Here is a 19,750-nt window from a genome sequence, read left to right on the forward strand (position 1 = left end):
TTCATTAAATATTTTTGAGTAATCAACTGATCTCAAAACAGCACAAGAAATGGCATTTTGAATTCTTATTTCATTTGGAAGGTTGCCATTTATTGAGGCAAGCAACCTTTGGAAACATCTTTCAGTTTCTTCATATATGATAGCAACACTTTTAGTTGGTTTAATTAAACCTCCTCTGTCTTTGAATTTTAAAAAACTGGTTTGTTCGAAATGATAAGAAAGTAATTATGCTTCCAACATTTAATGCAGATAGTTTATTGTAAATTTACATATCATAAATTTTTTGATATGATACATAATGTTGATAATGTTTGATAACATAAAAAATATATGTTATCAAAACATTCCCTTAATGATTTGTTTTGAATAACAAGTTAAAAACAATTGACTCAATTATTGAGAGCTGAAATATTACAAAGAATAATATATAAGTAAAATAACATATATTAAAAAATAATATTTTGTACTTAATATTTTTATTAAATACTATATCCATTAATTACATATATGTATTAAATAATCCTAGAAGGAACCCCTGAGTTATGTGTACTCACAACACTCAGCTAATAGTTCATGCAGCATGTACATATCTGGTATCTTGCTACATTTTGAAAATATAAAAATTGTCAAAATTGTAAGTGGACACCACTGCCGCTTACCATACAGTCATGTTATTAACCTTCTAACACACTGCATTGGGTAACTAAGAACTAAAAGGTACATAGATTATGCATAAATAATATTTAATCGTAAAGTAAATATTTAATCGTAAAGTATCGAATATTTTGTACCTTAGTATCAAAATAGTTACATTAATTGTCTGTTTTTTTTTAGAAATCATTTCATTTCTTTAAAGTCAATAAATCTTTGTTTCATAGTCTAGTTTTTCTTTCAAAACTCTATTTATTTTCTTTAATATTTCTGTAAAAAGCCTTATAAAATGTACATCGATCACCGCTAGGAGCTCCGATCGCCGCCAACTTGGGGGGCCAATTTTGGCTTCAATTTTTTTTGAAAAAGGCAATTGAATACGCTATCCAGTTATATTTTGAGATCAGTGACCGCATTCAAAGTAGTTCAGAGCAAAACTCATCTGCTGCTATTAACCACCAAAGTAAATGGTTGAGTAGAGCGAAGTGTCTTTCGGATAAGCTTAAGGATGACACACAACCTCCAGTGCAATGGAGCAATAAGAAATTATTTGCAGTGCAAGTAATACAAAACAAGCAAAATGACCGGGTTTATGCACCGCGAAAAGAAGACATCCCAGTAAATGAGCGAATAGCTTATCAGCGCCAAAAACCAACATCTGTAATGGATTAGGCAGGAGTAACCTCAACAGGTTAAAAACACCCCTTATCTTTAATGAAAGGGGGGGGGGGGGGGGTAAAAATAAACCAACATATTTACTTGAAATTTTTAAAGGAGCAAAAATGTATTATTGCTGAAAGCGAAATTAAGGAACAAAATTTCACCAAAAACTGTCCGTGATTCATGTAATCAGGTTTCTGAGAGATTAAGGCGAGTGGTAAAAGCTATAGGAAGTTGCATCGAAAAATAACATGCCATTTATACTTGTATAGATATTTACTTTGTTTACGCAAAAAATTAAATCATATTTTTTTTTGTTTTTGCGAAGTTGTTAATATCTTTCTGTAGAGCATTCTGTTAAATGTGTACTACTTGTACATTTACCTTGTTTATTTACTGTCCTTCAAGGATTTCCATTTTGTTTAAATTGGCCCAAAAACAGCTGCATCGAGTGACTACAAGTTATGTGTTACGTTTGGCAACAAAGCAACAAGAATTATTCCATTTTTAGAGCAAAGCTCTCTAATTTTGATAGAAAAATTTTTCAAATGTCCTGCTTGCTGCATACACAATTATACCTTTTTTAACAACATCAATAGCATTACTATAGAAAGCCGGTTCTGGCGCATTGATACTTTCCCATACTTAAGGGTGATAGCTTTGATGCGATGTGTTACCTTTTATTTAAAAATGTGTGTTATTTCTAAGATGTGTAAAGAAGTATAAAAATAATCATTTGTGTACCCTTCAAGATGCCTAAATTTTTCTTACCTTTTTATTCAATTTTCTTACCTTGTTTTGTAGTGACCGATGGCTAAGGTTCTGTGAGTGCCATCATTCAATAGGATTCTTTTGTCATCTTTTGCGCTGAGTGCAACTTTGTTGATTTCTTCAGTGTAGATGTTGTGAAGATGGGAACGGATAACGTTCATGGTTGCAAGTTGTTCATTTCCAGTCAATAAGCAGTCTTTAAAATGTTGGTGAGTAATCTTATTTTTGACCACGTTCTTTTTCATCCCTTTGCATTTTTTGTGTTCATCTTTAGTGATTTTGTAAGAGTAGAGCTTGGGTCTAAGTCCAACAAACTCTTTAATTATTTTTCCTCCGGCTTCGTCTTTGAACATGCCGATGGTCTTATTATTTAATCCTACTTCAAAGCCAACGTTTTCAATGGCAGGATGGTTATTAGAAAAGTTGCTCGTGTCAAACATGTTTTTAAGATCGTTTGAAATGTCTTTGAAAAAATCATCCGTTTCGATTTCGTAAAAAAGTGAGTCAGTGTCGGTCATGAGCAGCTTGGCTTTATCACCGTATTTAGGTTTGATGTATCCGTAATGGAAATCAAACATCAAAGTTTTGCTCAAATCGAGGATGCTCATTCCCAAGTAAACAGGTTTATCGTAAAAGCATTTTGTTTTTTCCATGTGAATTGCGATTAAGTTTTCATCAAAAATTCTGTTTCGTTTATAGCGAGGGACTTTGGATAATTTTAAGGCTTCTTTTTTAGTGGTGATGAGTCTGACATCAACGCGCTTAAGAATATTTTCCATTGTTTTCCCAAAGACGGAGTTGTTCATGAGTTTGAAAAATTCCTTATCAGATTCGTTGGTAGCTCTTGTTCTTTCCTTGGTGTTGAGATCAATGTATTCTTTCATGAAAGGTTCTTCTCTAAAGGTGATTCCTCGATGAATTTTGGTGATGACCAAGCCCAATCGTTCATAGAGTTTTAGGTTTTCATGATGAACGACGTATTTTTCTTTGTTGTTTAAATTTGGAACGAGTTTGTCAACTTTTCCAATGGTTAATCTTTCAGGAGCCAAAGGGTAGTCGTTGTGTAAATCGTGAAGCTCATCAGGATAGCTCAAATCGACTTCAAGAATGCATGGCATGCTGTGCCAATTTTGAAGATCATTCATCCATCTGAATCCTCCAACGGGAAGAGGTTTGCTCATGGCCCATCCGTATAAATTGTTCGCGTCTAAATACTGAAGGAATTTTGATGGTTGTGAGGTATCATATTTGTCCATGTATTTGTTGTTAGCATTTCCAATTCGGTTTGAGATCATGCTGATTCCACCGCGTATTCCTTTTCGGATCATGTTGAGCATGTCAATATCGGTTATCAATTCCAATTTAATTTTAGTTTTCTTTAACATGGCGTCCCAGGCTAATCCAGGAGAGGTGTAATACCAGGCGGGATCAAGGCCGTAACATTTAATGCATACGTTTCTAAAATTTTCAAAGGCATCTGCAAGAATCAGCACGTCAGACTTGTTGTACAGCTCGTGGTAATCTTTAAAGGTTTCACATCCAAATACTTTCCAAACGTTTTGTGCATGCGCGTAGTCTTCCTCTTTTGCTGGTTCATCTTCCAATTTGGAATAAAAGGCTTTGATAGGAGGTAATTGCGTTTCGTAAAACTTTTTAATGGAGTCTTCCCATTCGTAAGGGTAAATGCCTTTTTTTCTTATCAAGTTGAACTGTTTATCTTCAGAAAAATATTTTTTAACGTTTTTGCATTGATCGTCGGTTAGATTTTTAGCCAGTTTTTCTAATTTGTCAGGCATGAATCTGGTGGTGTCAATAAACCTAATTTCTTTCCAAACTCCTTGAAGTTTACCTTTTTTATTGATAAATTCTCTTACTTTGATTTTTTTCGAGAAGCTGATGTAATTTTCTTCATTGTTTGGTATGCAATTGAGCTTTCCACCTAATTTCTTGATGAATAAATGACAGTCGTAACCAGACAAGTTATGAAAGGCAACTGGAATAAATTTTGGAATTTGATAATCCAAGTTGCATTGTTTGTGAGCAGCACCACGGTATTTTCCAGTCAAATGACAGTGATCCCATACTTTATCACCTTTAAGATCTTTATTGCAAATGTGACATTCAGTTGCAGCTTCAAACTTCTTCTTGTCCTCATCAGTTTCTATTCTATTTTTTTCCCATTGTTGTTGTAGTAAATCGCTGTCGTTCCAAATCTTTTTAAGGTCTGCTTCAAGCCTGGTGATAAATTTTTTAGCCACGTCATCATCATCGCTTTCAGCTGTGTACGTTTCAAGCTTTCCCTTGTAAATGGTCTCGTCGTAGCATTTGATATAATAGACGATGGAACTTGGAACATGCTTTTGATATTGTTTGGTGTACGATTCTTTATTATTATATTCAGTACTGTCATCGATGGGCTTGATAAAACTTTCAAAGTCGGCATAGACCACAAACGGATGTCTCATACCCTTTTTAAAGTTTTTAAACTCAAGGGTAGACCCTTCTTTAGGAAGATCGATTCTCATTGGAGCATTATCATAGCAGTCTTCTCGATGGATTTGAAGCTTTTCTTCTTGACCAAAACCTTGCATGCACCTTCTGCAAAAATATCTTTTATGTTGCTTTTTCGATGCTGAAGAACCGGCAAACCGACTGAAATTTTTAATGAGACAATAATGGCTGTTTTCTTCGTTTGAAATATACAACAAATTAACACAGTGCTTTCGGTCCATAAAATCAGATACTCGTAAAGGTTGAGGTGCTTTTTCTTCATACTCATAGACGTTTACGCTAATTTCAGGATTATTCACTTCAAACTTGTCGATTTTATGGTAATCAACAGGAAATTTTATTCCATCCCAATCGAGCTCTTCTGATTTTAGAATCAAGTCATCATCAATTCTTTCGTTGTCTCTATTTTTAAGGTTTAGAGCTCTGGTGACGCACCACTTGAAGCATTCATTGTCGTTGTTTTCCATGTTGACAATGGCCTTTTTGTTTTTTAACTTGGGAGGTAGCTCCATGTAGGAAGAACCGCTGAGAGGTCTATAGTCGATAAAATTCATGTCCATTTTTAAAATCTTGGACAAGACGCCATTAGATCCCAACTTGTTGTATTTGACACTATTTTCCAAGATTTTTTCTTCCATTTGCCTTATTAACGTTCTTAAATCCGTAGCAGCTAGAATAATTTCCGAGTTGGATGAAAAGTTTGCTTCCCGAGTCATTTCTTCACCAGTCATGATGCTTACAGATTTCATTTCACACGTTAAAATAATTCTTACTTTGGTGTTTCTTTCTCCCTCCATGGTTTGAATGGCAGACTCTCTTACCAAATTAAAAAAGGATGCAATGTCTTGGTATCGAGAAGAAGGCTTGTAAGAAAATTGTCTCACAGCACGCTCTGCAGAATGTTCAGTCAACTTGAATTTTATTTTATAAGGTTTTGACACGGGTTGTTTATACACTGTTTTTAATACAAGTGATTTGATAGACTGTATCTTTTCATCGATTTGTTTCACTGATTCGTTTACATTCTTCTTGACTACTTCAGGAACGTAGGGATCTATCCATTCTTTAATATCATTAAACTTAGTTGTAACATAGGATGCTACACTTTTTGCAGCTGCCGTCAGACTTGAAAATAAACCAGGTCTTGGTGCTGGAACCGGTCTAGGTGTAATAACGTTTGTTGAATCGATAACTGGTGTGTTAAGAATAGAGGGTTCATCTCTTGTCATCCTATTTTGCAAGAGAGTAGAAGGTTCGAATGAAATCAAGTCGCTAGACCTTGGTCTTGGGGCAGGCACAGGTCTTGGGGCAGGCACAGGTCTTTCAGAACCAACAACAAACCTTACTTTTGTCGGTTTTACAGAAACTTTTACAGGTGGTTGAACAAACCTTACTTTTGTCGGCTTTATTGAAACTTTTGTCGGTTTTACAGAAACTTTTACAGGTGGTTTAACAAACCTAACCACGGTAGGTCTTTCATTAACAGGCAACGGTCTTGCCTCAGTCGTTCGTCTACGAGTAGAAGCAGCGACAACTCTAGGAGGAGCGGCAGGCTGCAAAGCCCTTACAAGATCCTCCTTTCTCAACTTGTAATAATATTTAATATTTTGCTTTTTAGCAATTTCTCGCAATTCTTTCACCGTTTTGTTTTCCATTTTAATAACACAAGATTTTTATTTATATCATTTTCAAATTTTTAAATTCAATATATAAAAGAATTTAAAAACTTCTCGCGCTAAAAATCTCATACTTGTTTCCATCCACTACTTTTCCATTTCGTCTCGCAAAGTACTGCCAGCTATGTCCCGTCTTTTTCTTCGATTCATAAGCAGACTTGTATTCTGCCATCTCACCAGTATCAACATGAGTTATTCTCAAACCTAAAGGATTATTTCTAATTAAACCAAGTCTCGCATATTTAGGATCAAGAGGTTTCTTTTCTTTTTTCTCATATTTTCTAGGTCTTCCAACAGGTCTCACCTCTTTCGAGTTTTCCAAAAATGCATCTTTACTAATCAAGTTGTTTTCAACCGCAAGCATCATGAGCGACATTTTATTGTCAGACGTTTTGGAAACACCATTTTCTTTCAGTAATTTTTTCAAAAGCTTTCTTGTGTAAGTCATCTATTATTATGCTAAGATTTTATTTAAATCAAATTCGATTTTTTTTCATTTCATGGATACAAAGTATTCTAAAGTTTTCATACACAATGTCTTTGGAACCGAGTGAATGATTTAAAATTGCGCTTTTTAATTCTCCAGAAATCTTTTTTTTCTCCTCGAAATCGCAATCCAAAACAAGCACATACTTGTCAATCATTCTTAGCCTTTCTTCTTTAGACAAGCCTTTCTAAGTACTGAGATGCTCTTTGATTTTCTTTTCCATTCGTGAATATTCCGTCTCGCCACTCCATACAAGTCGGTAAAGCTTGTCTCTCTCTCCATCACTGTACTCTTTTGGAATATTAAAATCTCCGTTTTAAGTGACGTAAACAGATTCACGAAAAACACCTGTTTTTCCAAATGCAAGAAGCTCAAGATGTCTTTTTTTATTTGCGTCAGTCTCTTTGATACTACATTCTAGAAAAAACGGAAAAAACTGTTTCATTTTATTCTTCTTGTAACCGATTTAATCCATTTTTAAGATCCTTTTTCGGTCTACCCACAGGTCGCTCTTCCTTCACGTCTTTAATCCATTCGTTTTTATCAATCAAGTTGTTTTCAACCGCAAGCATCATGAGCGACATTTTATTGTTTGAGGTTTTGGAAATTCCGTTTTCTTTCAGTAATTTTTTCAAATCCTTTTTCGTATATCTCATTTTTTATTAAAAAAAATATTATTTTGAAGAACATCAATAAATTCAAAGAATTCATGTGGGTGCTCTGCACCTAATAAACAATATTCATTCTGCTTCCATCTGATTTAAGCCTAAGCAATTTATCGGAAATGAGGACAGCAAAGGCTTGAGTGTTTGCAGGAACGTTTGCATTGAATGTATCTTTTATTTGCACATCTATCACTGAAGTTTTTAACCTCTCAGCCTGCTTGCTTACATCAAAAACAAAAAGAGGGCAAATGTATCTATAATTTAAGGCAGATAAATTAGGTTGAGCCATAATTTCGCTAATTCCATAAAGCCTATTGTCAAACTTGCATGCGTCTCTATAAGCTCTTGAGTATTTGTTGTTATTAAAGTCTAAATTGTAATCAACAGCAGGATACCTTTCACTGTTTAAGGTGACATATATGTTTTTCAAATCGCAGTGATCAAAGACTGAAGGATTTAATTCTTGACTTCCAGATTTATTGGTTTGGAATCCAACAATGACATACCTAGGTCTTTCACTAGCAGATCTTGCGCTTAACCTCCAACTAAAGTTGTTTGATACAGGAACAGCGATGGTATCACATTGTCTAGATCTGAACGAAAATGGAACATCTACTTTTGATTCAATGATTTTGTAAAGATTGTTACTAGTTACAACAGATGGTGTGACATGAGGCATAAACAAAGACAATTTAGTCAAACCCACTTTTCCTGCAGCTGTTGCAGCTGCTCTAAAAATAGCATCACTATCGCTCTTTCTCACAAGAGCAAGTGTATGCTTAAATCCATAGAGAACTTTATCGTAATCGTCGCAAAATCCAAAAATGTGCTTTAAAGGAATGCAGAACGAAAACGTTCCTTTTTCTTCAGGCTGTGCAATGATGTAATTTTGTTTTTGTTTATATCCAGTGTTGTTGACAAGATCTGCTAAAGCTGTTACGTCTCTTTGCCACAGCTGGTTCATACCCTCTGAAATTTGGAACTCTACTGGATATTTTAGGTATCCAATCATGGTGGTAGCGTGTCCAGGATCGTAAATGGTCTCCACCTCTTGATTCGACAACTGATAAGAAATCTGACTGAACATGTGCATGATACCGTTGTTAACCAAAGTAACAACGTCTGTATCAGCGTAGGAAGTTCCATCCGCTTTTAAAAGTCTTCCTTCAACCAAAAGGTACGCCTCAGATGGAAGCGTGAACAAATCTTGCTGCTCAATATTGATTCTTATTTCTCCATCCACGTTTAGATTCTTATTCACTGGTTCGTATTCATGAAACTCAAATCTCTCAATTTCTTCATCAACAATAATCTCTTCTGTAAAATTTAAAACATCGGAATTTGCCATTTTTATACATCAAAGAAAAAAAAATTTAGATCCTCATGCAACCAAAATCCCATTTCCCTTTTTTACCAGGTCTTGTATTCTAATCGCATTGTTTTTCAACAATCCTGATCCAAGCATAGAATATTCATCTATAATCGGTGCTGCTCTGTTAACAATGCTTGAAATAATTTCTTTGCTTTTAAGGCTGAGATCATTCTTTGCAGCTTCATGTGGCTTTGGAGTTCCAGTCTTGGAATACAATTTCTCAATGGTCTTTTTACCTTTATCAATAGCCACATCTCTAGCAGTGGAAATGGCTGTAGAAGCTAGCTCTTTTCCTGCAGATTTAGTAGCCATGATTGCTTCTCTTCCCAGTTCGGTTTTTGCAATTTTATTAGCCAAAGTAGATGCTGCTCTTGAAGCGCTTGAAGCTGCTGCTCTTCTCAAGAAATTCTTAAGCGTGTCAATTATACCACTTCCACCCACAATATGCTTCTTAACATATCTATTTCTATAAACGATCATTTTTATTTCCATAGATTTTTTTATTTCATATCGATATACGCGATCATAGCCTTGTACTCGTCTTTATTAATCCTATTCTGTCTCAACAGCTCATCGCAAATGGAAACAGCCACATTTCTCGACTCTTTATTTCCAGCATGCCATGCAGCTACACTCAATGTAAAACTTTGAACTAATGCGTTCGGATCGCTCGGAAGAATAATCACGCCATGACCTTTTTTGACTTTAGTTTCACTTTTAAATTTATCCCAAAGAGGCTTTATAATTTGTCGGTATTTTTCGCTTCTGGAGGCTTTTGGCTTGTTTGGATTTGATCCCGAGTAAATAGCACCAGTGTTGAAAATAATTTTTGAATAGTTTTGCAAATCTTCATCGTTAACGTCGCTCCATTTGTCTGGAGGATCAGATTCTGTCATAAGCTCCCAAAGACCCTTTGTTCCTTTATACCTCTCTCCTCCAACAACGATATCATTTCCATCCACCTCCACCTCCATTTTTCCAAAGTACAACTTATCACTAATTTTACTAATTTCGAAATTTCTTCTAACATCGTTTACGAAACGTGTATTTTACGAAACGTGTATTTAACATCGTTTACGAAACGTGTATTTAAAAAGACGGATGAAATGTCTCCTAAATGATTTGTCTCATCAAAACTGGGAGGCACTTGTTCATTGCGTCTTTCTTCGATGCTTTTGATCATCTTTTCATTGCTTTCAATCAGAGGCTTGTAAAGCTTGCTCAAATCAGTCTGAAGATTAGCATCATAAATATTTTCATTCAAACTATCTTGAAGATTCTTTTTCTTCTTTCAACAAATTCTCTCACAATTTCATCCCTCTTGTTAGGGTCTAGTATTTTAAAAAAGGACATTTTTTAAAACACAAGAAAAAAAAACGTAAAACACAAACTTATCTATGTTTTTTAAATTAGTTTTTTTAGATTCTTTGAATCAGTGGAAATCTACGATTTCTTAGATCCTTTGGATCCATGGAAAAATCTAATTTTTCTTAAACATATTGTTGAACGCTTTTATCGCGTCTTCTCTTCCTTTTTGGATCAACGACTCTTTGGTTATCTCGTCAATGTTGATTTTTGTTTTAGTTCTTATTTCCTTCATCAAGCTCTTAAACTTTTGAAGCTCGTCTAAAATCAATTCATACTCTGAATCGCTCACAACGTTGTCTACTAAAGCCTTTGAAATGTGACTGTTGATGGTGTTCAATTTCGACTCTGCCAACACTTTGATCTTTTCATGCTTCTCCGCTTTTAATGCTAGTTTTTTGTTGACTTGACCTCCTACAATGGATAAAAACCCCATTCCAATAGCCACACCTTCACACGCAATCGCAACAGGGGCAGCAGCGATGGTGCTCAAAGTTCCAATTCCAACAACTCCAAGTGCAACACCACCTGCTTGCAACGTAGTGTCTACAAAAGAAATGATTCTGAAAACGCGATGGTACTTTTTGCTCATATGTACTCTCTTTTTCCTCTCGTTGTCCATCTCTTTCTGAATCTCGCTTATTTTCTGAAGACGGTAATTGTGTCCTTCATCTGCAGGAGCTGTTGGAAGAACTGGATAAAGTTTAGATTTAGCATCGTAATTGTATTCCATTTTATATTAAACGAAAAAAAATATTTTTTTTTTTCACTCATTAATGAAATTGACAAAGCATAAACTTTCTCCTTTTTTAATAATGACATCTGACTTGCTGTTATTTAAAATCTCCATGATCACATTATCCACCGACTCTGATATCATCATGCTGTGACCGAAATAATCCAGTTTTGATTTTAGGCTTTCCCTCAAATTCACTAAAGCTAATCCGCTTTTAAGTTTTATTCCAAACATAAAAGTTATTTTCTGATGACTCAGTTTATTTAATGTGATGTCTTTTTGAGCAAATATTTCATATCTAGTTCCTACTTTTGATGGAGGATGCTTCAAATACTTGTCGAAAAAAAGAAATGATTTATTACACATCTTTCGATCATAATGAAAAAATTTTTTATATTGAGTCTCCATTTTTTATTACAAAAAAATTATTTTTTTTAATACATCATTTTATTCCATCTTGAATTTTCAATTCTTCAAAAAGAATTAAAAATCTGTTTAAGCAGCAGAAGCACACACTCTATATTTATCCTTATGAAAACCTTTACGCAATGCTTCAATCTTTAATCTATTTCTTTTCTCCTCCTCCTCATCAATGTATTCTACGCTTTCATCTTCGCTTTCATCATCTTCGCTTTCATCATCTTCGCTTTCATCATCTTCGCTTTCATAACGATTAAGCCTTAAACTATATCTATAATCTTCTCTTAAATCTTCAAACATTTCAAGCATATCGTCAGTTAATTCATCTTGTAAATCTAACATATCTCTTTCAAGTCTATCCAGATCTCTTTCAATACTATACAGATCTTTCCACGGTATGTTTTGCCCCATTGAACTCATTAGTTCTTCCATTGCATTCATTCGTTCTATTATTTCACTCTGTCTCATCTTCAGTTTATATATCAATAGAAATTTATTTAAGTCATTTTCAAAAATTTTTTTCATCTGTACATTAAGCGTAATAATAGATTTGTCCGAGAAGAAGGTAAAAGCTTCCGGATTGACCGACTTGAGCATCACCAGAGTTGAGCGTGACAACGAGTCTTCTACCAGCTGCGACACTGGGCATGGAGTCAGCTTCTCCAAAATTTCTGTAAAAAGAAATGGTAGATGTAGAGCCGATGGATGAAGTGGATTGATACAGAAGTCCAGTCGATTTGTTGTTGAATGAAGTCACATTTGATCCGTTCCATGAGGACAAGTAAAAATCTTCCAGCCCAGAGGATGAAAAGAAGCATGTACTGTCACCGTCATAACCAGGAAAGTAGGTGTAATTGTTGGTGTTGTACGGTGTCCAAGGAGTGAGTACAGTGCCGTTACCTGGAGGTAAATTTCCGTCGTACATTCTGACTCTAGATTCCCACCAGTTTCCATAGGCGCCAATGATGTGCATCCTGATGTATTTCAACGATACACCATTTCCTTTTCCGTTGGTGTTCATCAAAACGTATTCGCTGCCGTAAGTGGTATTCAAATATCGAAACGTTCTGCAGTACAGCTTGTAAAGAGGTATGGAAGCAGGAATGGAAGCAAGTGTGGAAATGAACGGTTGAATCCAATACGTGATGGCAGTAGCATTTCTGTTCACGAGTTGAATGGAGACGTCGTTTCTGAAAGGCATGTCCAACGTGAAATATCCTCCCAAGGAAGTGGTGTTAAACATGTTGCATCCTTGCAAAGAATTGGTGTAAAAAGCTCCTCCCAATGGTGAAAAAAGCAAATCGGTAGCAAGTCCTGTTTGATCCACTCCAATTCCTTCTGTTGTTTCTGAATAATTCCCCACATTGATTTCTCCGTCAGTAAAGATTCGAATGAAAACTTGACCGGGAATATTCGTGCCAGAGGTGCTGTATAAAGCCAGCCACAATCTTCTCAGTACTCCAGATTTTCCAGAAAACGCAAACACTGGCGAAGTGGTTAATGGTGCAACGGTCTGAGACTTGAACCCCAAGCTGGTAAAGCTAGAGCTTGGAACGACACTGGTCAAACTCGATTTTTGTAACAGTAAGTCCACATAATTTTTTGTCGCTCCATCTTGTGCGTTGGTTGGATCGAGCACGTTAATTAATTTGTGCGAGTTCAAATCCAAATCTGCTGCACCTACAGTCGTCCCACCCGAAGCATGCGTATCGACGTAATTTTTCGTAGCTGAATCTGAGGCTGATGTAGGTTCAGCTAAATTAATCAGTTTATGAGCTGTCATGTTAATGTCTACGTAAGAAATATTATTGTAAGAGACTTTGGTGTCTACATACCATTTTGTTGCAGCGTCTTTTAAATTGGTAGGATCAGTTACATTAATCAGTTTGTGAGAGTTCATGTCGATGATTCCCGTGATTGAACTGGATCCGTCGGTTTTAACACACAGACTCGAGCTGACGTCTACGTAATTTTTAGTAGCAGCATCGTGAAGATTGGTCGGTTCATTCAAGTTGATCGCCTTGTGGAAATTTAAATCCAAATCTGTAGTTCCCACTACAGAACCACCTGACGCATGCATATCCACGTAATTTTTAGTAGCAGCATCGTGTGCGTTAGTCGGTTCACCCATATTGATAATTTTATGAGAGTTGAAATCCATGTCTGCAGTGATGGTGCTGTTTCCATCTGTTCTGACATAGAGATCACCTGTTATGGCTGATGATGAGGAAGGATCATAAAAATACCTTCCCAATTCAGTTCTTCCAAATTTGTCAATCATTTTATATAGACACGACTTTTTTTTCACCAAAGTGTGTTAACAACGCTTTGAAAGTCATCCCCTTCCTGTAATTTTTTCAAGACGTAAAGACACAAGTGGCCGCAATAAGACGTATCACCAAATTGAACTCTCTCGCTGTTGTAAAAGACTGGGCTTTTTAAATAATCAATGAGCTCAACAAGAGGAGGCTGAGCATAAGAGTCAAAGCTGTATTTTTTATCCCCATCTTTATACCAACACACCCAATGAAATCCATCTGTACTAGAATCTCCCGTGTTGAATACCACATTCTTTTTTTCTTTTCTTTTTTGGCAATTCATCCCTCACAAACACACCTCTAAAGTTTTTAATTTTGAGCTTTTTCACAGCATCTATTAATTGAAAGTTGGTTAGAGGTTTGTTCGGTAATACAATTCCTTCAACGTTGATCATTTTTTAAAATTCAGAAAATTTTAAAAAATTCGAAGAATTCCATGGGTTTTTACATTTCATCTTCCGATTCTTTCACCTCTAAATTCAAGTCTTCACACATCATGATGCTATTAGAAAAAGTTGCATTTTTTACGATGACGGCTTCGACCAGTTTAACTTGAATAGACACAATCGAAGGACCAATATACACCCCCTCAATTCTAAGTCCTCCAATGGCATAACATCTTTGATTGAGGAAATCATGTCCAGAAGATCTGACCAAATTTTTATTAATACGTTCCCCTTTAATACCATTTTGTATATCAAGATCTGTTTTCTTTCTATGAAATACAGAAGTAATTAGTATTTCATCTTTCTCATTTTTATCTATAAACATTTTAGCATAAAACACAGGAGATACTTCAGGATGATCAGGCTTATATTTTAAAATACTCAATTCGTTTGAATTAATTTGCTTTTTTCTTCCTCCCTTTTTAAGTTTGGCTGACAATTTAACGAAGGACATAGCCAGTCAATTTTTGTGTTGCCGGATCTTTATTCTCACATACACCATACGAAAATAATGTAGGTGTTCGTAATACAAGAGGACCATCTCCATTTGAATAAGAATATTTTACGGGTACTTTTTGATATACTACTGGTTTTGTTGCCGCGTAAATTTCTCCAACTGATAATTTGCTCTCATCAAAATTTTCAATCGTAATAAAATTCATTTCTTTTATATAGAAAAGAAAATTATTTATATCATTTTTCGGATTAATGAAATTATTCGAATTTTAAACATCATTTTTTGCAAACGTATCAATTCTTCATTATTCACCTACGAGTTGAATGAATCTGGATATCTTAACCTTATCGTCATACAAATTATTTTACTAATTATACCACAGTATCTACGCAAGTTATTCATGTATGTTTCCAATTCCATATTTCCTCTATCCCATCGAAATTTCTGTTCCATTTCTAAAAAATCATCAACCAATTCATTTTCAAAATAATACATCTTTTCAAGGATATCATCCATATTATCTAAATTCACTGCTTCATACATACTACAACGTAATTCATCCAACATCAATTGGTACCTAGACATGAACTTATTCAAGTCAATATGTTTCATGCATTCATACATATCAGCTTCAAACACATTTATTTTTATAATCATCTTATTCATTATCTCATTCATTGTCGCATTCATTTTTTCTTGCCGTTAATTTATTTAAGTCATTTCAAAAAATTTTTTTTTCTTGTCATACAAAACGACGCGTCTATTTTTGCAAACGTATCAATTCTTCATTATTCACCCACGAGTTGAATGAATCTGGATATCCTAACCATTTGACTAAAGATCTGTTCTTTTGCTTGCGAATGACTTTTTCAATTCTAAATATGTCTTGATTGGTCTTTTGCATTTCTTGTTCATAAAATGTACCTTGTATTTCTTCGCTGTGATGGTCTGATATTTTATACGTAGGCGGGTCTGTGTACTGAATTTTTGATATAGTAAAAACCTCATCTGTCCATCTCGGTGTATACCCCTTTTCAAAATGTGATTTCTTTTTAGTGATCCTCACTTTATCTCCAATGGAAAATTTAGGTTCTTGTCTTTCTGTTCTCACCTTTCCATTTAGGGTTATCCATACCCTGCTTTTATTCTTTTCATCGCTAGCTTCAACTGGAGTCATTTTAATGGAAGAGTGTTTGGTGTGGTTGTAGTTATCAACCATTTTGTCTAAAACGTCAATGTATTTATTGGTGTTGTTAGCTGAAAAGTATTTAAACATTTTCTCTTTCATTGTTCTATTCCACCGTTCAACAACGGAACTTTTTTCTTCATTTTCAGTGGAGTATAATTGCACACCTAGAGCTTTTACATGCTTGTTATAAAACTCTTTACCTTTATCCACCCACATTTTGACGCACTTTCTCTCCTCAAATATTTTGCTTAGAGCGCTAGCTACATCAACTCCAGTTTTACTCTTTAACGGAACAATCCATCCATACTTTGAAAACACATCAATAACCATGAGCAAGTATTTAATTCCGTTGTTGAATTTTGAAAACGACTGCATGTCAACCAAATCTACAGCCCATATTTCATCAATGTCATTCACAAACACTTTTCTTCTTCTGAAATGATGTATTACTGGTTTATGAAGCTCGTTTGCAAGTTGATCAGTCCATTTCAGGTTCTCCGGTGGTTTTTTTTTATATTCGATTGCGAATCCGTGGAAAAATCTGTGATTTTTTTAACACCTAATCCGAATTTGGCTTTGGCTTTGATGATGGGTTCGATGATTTTTCGTTCGTTTATTTCTTTCTGAGTGGGATTTTTTATAGAGTTCATTTCTTCAAGCATCATTCGATCTGCTAAATTTCTGTTTTGCTTGTCGTTAAAATACTTGTAAGCTAAATCGTGGTGATATGCAGCATTGTCTACTCTATCCACCGGTTTGCTCCAATCTTGATACATGTCTGTGGAAGTGAGTCTTTTATCTAAATTGGTTCCAGGCCCCGCAAAGTTCATACCTGGAACGTGCATTTCTCCTGGAAACTTTGCCCATGGAAGTTTGATTTTGTTTGAGAGTTTGTTGATCGATTCCACCAAGTCTCCTCCGCTAAGCGCATGCGCAGAAACAAACTTGTTTTTGGTTATTCCACAGATGACGCAAGTTCCTTTAAGCATATTTCTATTGCTTTTGCTTATAGCATGATGCAAGTTGTTCGTTTCTGTTATTCTTTTACATTTAACGCAATACATTTTTTATATTCAACATAATAAAAAATGGAAGTGATTGATTTGTCATGGAATGTAAATAAAAGCAAAAGGAAAAACAACAAACTTTTGCCTAGAAGTATACGTGGAATCATTATTGGGAAATCAGGTTGTGGTAAAACGACGCTGCTGCTCAATTTACTTTTAAGACCTGGATGGTTAGACTATAATCATTTACAAGTGTTTGGAAAATCTCTTTTTCAGCCGGAATATAAAATATTAAAAAACTCGTTCGAGAAGAAATTACCGAAAGAGGTTATTCTTGATTTGTTTAACATTCAAAGCAAAATTGAACAATTAAACGTGAGTCCTGAATGTGTTATTGATGAAATTTCAAAAAAATGGAATAACACAGAGGATATGGAATGTCAATTTTTCGAAACAGCTGACGATGTGCCTGAACCAGAAGATCTTAACGCTGCTAAAAACAATTTAATGATCTTTGACGATTTGCAATTGACTAAACAAAACAAGTGCGAAAAATACTATATCCGAGGAAGACATTCTAACGTTGACTGCTTTTACCTCGCTCAAAACTATTTTATGCTACCTAGACAAACCATTCGAGAAAACGCTAATTTCATTTGCTTGTTTCCTCAAGACTCGAAAAACATTAACCACATTTACCAAGATCATGTTTCAAGCGATATGAAAATAGAAGAGTTTAAAAAGTTTTGTAAATATTGCTGGTCTCAACCTCACGGATTTGCCGTCATTGACTTATCCTCAAAAAAGGATTGTGGAAAATATCGAAGCGGATTTGACAATTTTTATTTTCCCAACTCTATATAAAAAGATGAGCGGATTTTATCTCCTTGCAAAAGCAAAAAAAGAAACTCCAACCGTAAGAAACAGCGTCATCCAAACTGAGTTTGACAACCCCATCGAATTCGAGCCTAATAAAAAGTATGAAATGGCTCTTGTTGGTTTTGACACTGTTCACAGTTACACCAACATCAATTCTACAAATAATGTTTTCAGATACAGTCCCAACGCCGGTTCAAACAGCTACACCATTTACATCGAAGAAGGAGCGTATGAAATTAGCGAGATTAATGATTATCTTCAGAATGAAATGAAAAAACAAGTTGGAAACTTGTATAGAGCGGATGGTGTTGTTATCGGTGCAAACCTAACCACTTTAAGATCTACACTGAAATTTGGAAAACCTGGATCTACAACAAAATATTGGGTGGATTTTAACGTGAATAACAGTTTAGCCACTGTTCTTGGATTTAATAAAGCAGAATATACCTATATAGAGAAAAAGGAAGATCCGACAGATCCAAATAAAGTCACAAGTTATATTGACTATTACGAGTCTGAATCACTTTCGAGAATAGACGATGTAACCATCATCAGAATCACAAACGATGTTATTGGATCATCTTATGATAACGGAAAAAGAACATCTGACATTTACTCTTTTCATCCTGACTCTCCTCCAGGCTACAAAATTAGCGAAAAGCCTTTCCACTTGATATACTTACCTATCATGGTGGGTAGAATTTCAAGAATGGAAACAAGAATTGTAGATCAAAACGGTAACTTGATCGACTTTAGAGGTGAAGACATTATCCTTAGATTTCACGTTAGAGAAAGAATAACCTCTGTGCTCCAAGACCTTTTTACGAGCAGCGCAGTTCAGCGATAATTTTTTTCTTTTATTTTAAAAATGAGCTACCAAAAAGTAAAAATAAACATTTCACAAAGTCAATCTGACAAAATAAAAAAAGCGATCCAAGAAAAGACTGATGTCAATATAAGACTATCTCATTCAGATCTAGAAGGCGAACATGTTCTCGCTATCACTAATGCGCAATTGAACAAAATTAAAAAAGCGTATGAAGCTGGTAAAGGAGTCACACTCAAACTGAGCAGAAAACAATTATCATACAACTCAACCATTGAAGGCGGATTTATCGGAGCTCTTTTACCGTTATTAGGTATGTTAGGCAGCACTCTTGCAACAAGAGTAGTTCCTGCTCCAGCCACAGGATTGTTAGCAGGTGTAGGATCTTCTGCTGGTTCTGCTATGATTGATAAAATTGCTGGAAGAGGAATCGTTTACTTGAAAAAGAATGGAAATGGAATGAAAATGACTGCTGCAGGATCAGGAATCTTTTTAAGACCTTGGGTAAAACCTACTATTGGTGAAGGACTCTTTGTTAAAAATGGAAAAGGTTATCAATCTGTTGGAGCCGGATTATTGCTCGGACCAAACTCACCTTTCTCAAGCATTCCTTTTTTAAATTTAATTTTGTAAATTATACAAAGAAAAAACTTTTTTTCTTGTTATAAAAAAATGTCAATGAGTATTACAGAACAAGATGAATATGAGGAATTTTGTTACAGTGAACTACAGCAAATAATTAATCCCACTTTTGACCCGGAATTACACAGAATTGCTACACAATTCCACAATGATAATCGCAAAAAATTAAATACCTTACCCATTTTAAAAAATGCATTTGAAGAAGAACCAAAACAACTACATGCACAAACAATAAGACAAACACCTTTTTCATAATGTGAACACATTATAAAAAAAATATCAATCTGCCGGAAAATCGACATTATTATGCAAAAAAAGTAGCAATGCGCCAGAACCCGGGTACACAAATGATTATTTTTTTACTTCTTTACACATCTTAGAAATAACACACATTTTTAAATAAAAGGTAACACATCGCATCAAAGCTATCACCCTTAAGTATGGGAAAGTATCAATGCGCCAGAACCGGCTTTCAATAGTAGTAATAGCATCGCGTGTTTGACTATCTGTATACTGAAGTCTTTGTTTTCATCTACCAGTTTTCGTGTTATTTTTTTGTCATGCCATTTTAGATAAAATATTGATTTTTATTTTTTGGTTAGAAGATATAAATAGATGGTTCATTTGGACATATGATAAGTACGGCATCTCATATTTTCAGTTCATTACAAA

General features: G+C 35.0%; 2 protein-coding genes across 2 annotated transcripts; one reads left to right on the forward strand and one right to left on the reverse strand.

Moving 5' to 3' along the window:
* Positions 1 to 7,482: 7,482 nt before the first annotated feature.
* LOC149889558 (uncharacterized) lies at positions 7,483 to 8,514 on the reverse strand. Its single transcript, XM_090085144.1, has one exon. It carries the CDS (start codon positions 8,512 to 8,514, stop codon positions 7,483 to 7,485), a length of 1,032 nt encoding a protein of 343 aa, XP_089941270.1.
* Positions 8,515 to 16,812: 8,298 nt separating this feature from the next.
* LOC149889559 (uncharacterized) lies at positions 16,813 to 17,595 on the forward strand. The gene has a single exon (XM_090083965.1). It carries the CDS (start codon positions 16,813 to 16,815, stop codon positions 17,593 to 17,595), a length of 783 nt encoding a protein of 260 aa, XP_089940091.1.
* The last annotated feature ends 2,155 nt before the right edge of the window (positions 17,596 to 19,750 follow it).

The sequence above is a fragment of the Hydra viridissima genome, unplaced genomic scaffold (assembly GCF_058129835.1).
Source record: "Hydra viridissima isolate aposymbiotic clone 2 unplaced genomic scaffold, HvirCarnegie_v1 scaffold_4, whole genome shotgun sequence".
Taxonomy (NCBI): Eukaryota; Metazoa; Cnidaria; class Hydrozoa; order Anthoathecata; family Hydridae; genus Hydra; species Hydra viridissima.